Below are 4,238 nucleotides of genomic sequence, written 5' to 3' on the forward strand. Positions count from 1 at the left end.
CAGTGACAGTATTTAACGTATTTATCCTTTCATTTACCATATTGAACTATTTCTTACACAAAAGTAATCTTCAGTACTTACTGCACATTCCTGCAATATCGTTTTCACCACCTCGCATCTGAAATGCATAAAATAAGACAAAAAACACGGAGCACATTCACACCGTTGTCCTACCGATCCATCACCACAGACTATATACAGTGTATGTACTATATCTAAACCGCTGGGTGAAGGATCTTTAATATTCTGTGTTCGCGAACTATCAATCAATTAGCACAAATAAACGGATGTTGCATAAACAAAAGATATATTATGAGAAATTGTAACACGTTGCGAAATAGTTACTGGTATGAATCTCGGAAAGCTATGAATTTTCGCGCAATCTTTAGTCATGGATCCTCACCAGCGCTTTTAACCACACAATGGAATGGCAGTTGAAAATATCTGAAATTATCTTCATGTATTTCTCAATTCAAAATTGTGCATATCTTTATTATTCTGTATTTTTGAAGCAAATATAAAATCCACCCCATTTCTGTCTCAACCACTCGGAATCAATTTCAATGCTAGTTGTCGGTACACCAAAGCTTTTCTTAAGTCCAACACATGGATGTACGGTTCTATATTTCAATGTGCACATCTATATATCCACCTTATAAAGACATTTCCGTTAACTTTCTGGTTCAAAGCTATCAATTATCATTGTTGAGTCGACTCTATCCACATAACCGTTATCGCAAACAATGCTAGGATTGTTGAACAACAATCCATTATTGATCCGTAACTGCTGCCACTCAACAGACAGTGCTTGCGAAGAAAGATAGACGGAATACGAAAGAAGCACTAACGTTGAGAAAAACAATTGATCAAAATGGAGGCAAAGACTTCGAACACAAATTATCCACAAGCCATGAAGGGATGTCCCACGAGAAAGAATCAGACGGAAGGTTTACAGGAAAGGTTGAAATTGTTCGGTGTCGCCCTTAATAAGAAGTACACAGGCGAAGACCTTCCACTTGCCGGGATGGAGGTGCTTGCAGAAGGTGGGTTGAGGTCATACTTCCTTCATCGCATACAGGGACACAAGGTAAGGATGAGACAACAGAGTATGTATAAGAACCCTTACTGCTTGTACGTTGCACATGAACACTACCTGCCAGAGATACCGCAGAAGCCTTTGTACACCCGCGGACCTGCAGGACAGAAGTCCGAAACCAAAGTTTCAGGGTCGCGAGTAGGATTCGAAACGTTCGATCCCAAAAAGGACTTGCTGCCTTTGCTGAAACGTAAAGTCAAAGGCACATGGGAGGACTTGGAAGGACGGAGTCATCAGTCAGAGCAAAAGATGGGGACCATCCAGAAGTTCGTCGACATAAAAAAGAACATTGCCTTTTCCAAAGTTCTCTCTCAGCAAAGGCGGGATAATTTGGTGTCACTCCAGTCACAAATCCATGAAGAAGTGATCAGGATGAGTAAGGAGGAGCTGAAGTTTATAATGGACAGTAGGAAGTTTGAAGAGTACCTGGAAGCTCTAGCTTCAGCAGCTGACGTGGCGGTAGGAATTGCTGTTGAGGAAACCAAGAAGAGGCTTAGCAAGGACAAGGAGATTGAAAAACTTGTGAAGAAGTCCCAGCAGCTGAGACAGTCGGTAATAAAGTTAGACGAGACGCTTAAAAGGTACAAAGTTTATCAGAAGTATGTGCTAAGTGCTGAGCAGGATTTTCTAGGAAACCAAGACTTATCCTTGAGCAACGAGGAGGAGGTCTTTTTCGAGAAGGAAGCAGTGAGATCACGTCAGGAGAGTTCGGACTTTGCAAGACCAAGACTATCCACAGGAGATCCATTCATTGATAAGTACCTTGCTATGGAGGAGACCGACGTGGCGATCTTGCCGTTTAAGACGCCACAGGAGTATCTGGACGTGTTATCCATGATCGAGTCGCAGTCACTGACGGTCTTCCAGAACTCGCAAGAAATGAACGAGGACATCGAGTCTCTACGGAAAGACACGATCGAGAGTCTGCAGAAACTGGAGTCGGAGGTGAAGAGCATCAACGAGAAGATGAAAGACCTAGAAGAGGCGATCATGTGGAAGGAGACCATGATGGAAGACGTACGTGTCACGCTGAAGACATTCGTGGGTGCCGAAAACACATTCCTAGAAAGGGACATTTTCTTTGAAACCTTAGACGAGAGACTTCAAAGGATCTACGAGAGCACCCTTGGGCATCCCGAAGGGGACATTTCAGGAGTGCAGATGCTGAGAGAGGTCGAGGAGAAATTCGTCGATTTGGTAATCGAGATAAGCGACAGGCCTTCACATGTCATAAGAGCAAAGGTACGGGAGCTGAAGTTTCAAGACCAGAGAGAAGCTACTTTGCAGCGCGAGATGCAGGTGAAGCTTGACGAAGCAGCGTTTCTTGCAAAAACTGTAGCGAGGACTCTTATCCCGCCGCCACAGAAGAGGGGAAGGAAGCTCTTCACGAGGTCCGCAGTAGTTGATCCTGTTCCTCGAAAACCAAGAGTTAAGGCGACCAAGGACAAAAGAACCGTAGACAAGGAGTTCGCGTACTTCTTCACCTGACCCATTTCGGACGAACTATTAAGATTTTAATATAAATGCTTTGTCAAAATTGAAATAAAGAGAACAGTTCACATCTCTATGTATAAATACAAGGTAATCTACAAGTATGGAAACACCCATTCGGAAACAAATATGAATGGTGAAACACGAACAAAACTTACTGATTCATAATACAGGGAAGGGGGAAACCAGATAGGGTATGTGACAAACATGGCGGCCAAGAACTACGCCATCTTGGATTCAACTTAATATTTTAAATGAAAAAGTGAGTAAGTGACATATAAAAATGGACTATAGTTTCAAGAGAAAGACATTGGTATGCCTTTTTTAAAAAAGAAAAGAAATGAAGCATATCAAAGGTTTTGAATTCCGCCCTTGGCTTCAGCCCCCCTGCTTACCTCTTGTATGGCCCTGTTTAATATACTTAGAAATGTGCGATGAAGTGTTTGTCCTTGCTCATTGACTTATTAAAGCACACATATACATCTAGACGTCTTCCTCTTAAGACGAAATCACCCACTATGAAAGTATTTTCCTAATTAAGGAGTGCGAATGGACCTACAAACATGAAAGTACTTACAAACCAAAATTCTCAACATATGGCGCTGTACATATTTTACACCTTGCCGGGCAAAACCAAGGTCAAGTCCCTAGTGAAATGCATAATCTATGTTAAAGCGAAGTTGAGATTTTTTATCATCAAACGTGTGCTGACTTTTATGTTTTTGTGTTATCGTGGTTGTTTAAACCGGAAATGACGTAAGAGCCTGCATTAGGTTAGCTGAAAACATTACCTACATAGCACTACATAAAGGAACGTACGATTTTGGTGAGGTTCTTAAATGCGAAATGCGATTAATTGGTTCTAGATTCACTCTTCAAAATCTTTGCTCTTCCTGTATTGCTTCACGTCACAAATTGCAGCTTATCTCAAAGCTACCAGAGCCTGTAACGATATAAATCCTATCTGCTGTCCATAAGCTGGGATTCGTGGCAAAGAAGCCATGGGAAGGGGGGGGGGAGCTGAGGGTGAGGGAAAAGGACGGTTGGATAAAGGATAGCTCCCTTGAGTGGTCCATTAGTCAGGTGCGCGACTCAATATACGTTGTGGGAGACCAATCTATCAGTTCGTTTGGCACATCCGCCACGGAGCGACTGTCAGTTGTTCTCATGACTGAGCTACGGATCCTGTCACCAGAGGTCTAAATTGGCGATGACTTATGACAAAAGTTTCTCCGGATAACGTCACGGATCGAGACCAGATACCTGTCATCTGGAAGGATGATTACTTAGTCGGGGACTTTGCAATGATCTCTGAAAGTGGTAGTCAGGATGATGAAAAGAAGGTTGACAGGATTTTAGGGCATTAAAGAGAATTGATTGTGTGTACGTGTCATGTTCTGATATCTCAGAAACTAGTAGACCTGCAAAGATAAAACTTGGTGGATCAACCAATCCCAAGTTATCCGTGGTATTTGTCCGTATGTTTATGTAGGATATATGTAGTAATGGGTGTGAATGTACGAGAACTACTTTTGATATGAAGAAGCTAGTAGAACTGTTCTAAATGAGGAACATTAATACCCTCTTGCGGCACATTTTCACATTAAACACCCTGTCGGCATTGTTGACCGTTCTTCGAAACCGAGATCTT

The 4,238-nt window shown here is 42.3% G+C and overlaps 1 protein-coding gene across 1 annotated transcript; it reads left to right on the top strand.

Moving 5' to 3' along the window:
* The first annotated feature begins 871 nt into the window (after positions 1 to 871).
* LOC145979661 (coiled-coil domain-containing protein 38-like) lies at positions 872 to 2,584 on the top strand. Its single transcript, XM_083112628.1, has one exon. The coding sequence runs from the start codon at positions 872 to 874 to the stop codon at positions 2,582 to 2,584; it is 1,713 nt and encodes a 570-aa protein (XP_082968754.1).
* Positions 2,585 to 4,238: the final 1,654 nt, after the last annotated feature.

Source organism: Lepisma saccharinum, chromosome 1 (genome assembly GCF_977018435.1).
Source record: "Lepisma saccharinum chromosome 1, izLepSacc3.1, whole genome shotgun sequence".
NCBI classification, from domain to species: domain Eukaryota; kingdom Metazoa; phylum Arthropoda; class Insecta; order Zygentoma; family Lepismatidae; genus Lepisma; species Lepisma saccharinum.

What these genes read in the sequence shown, in the direction of transcription:
- LOC145979661 (XM_083112628.1), top strand. Translation starts at nt 872, where the DNA reads ATGGAGGCAAAGACTTCGAACACAAATTATCCACAAGCCATGAAGGGA.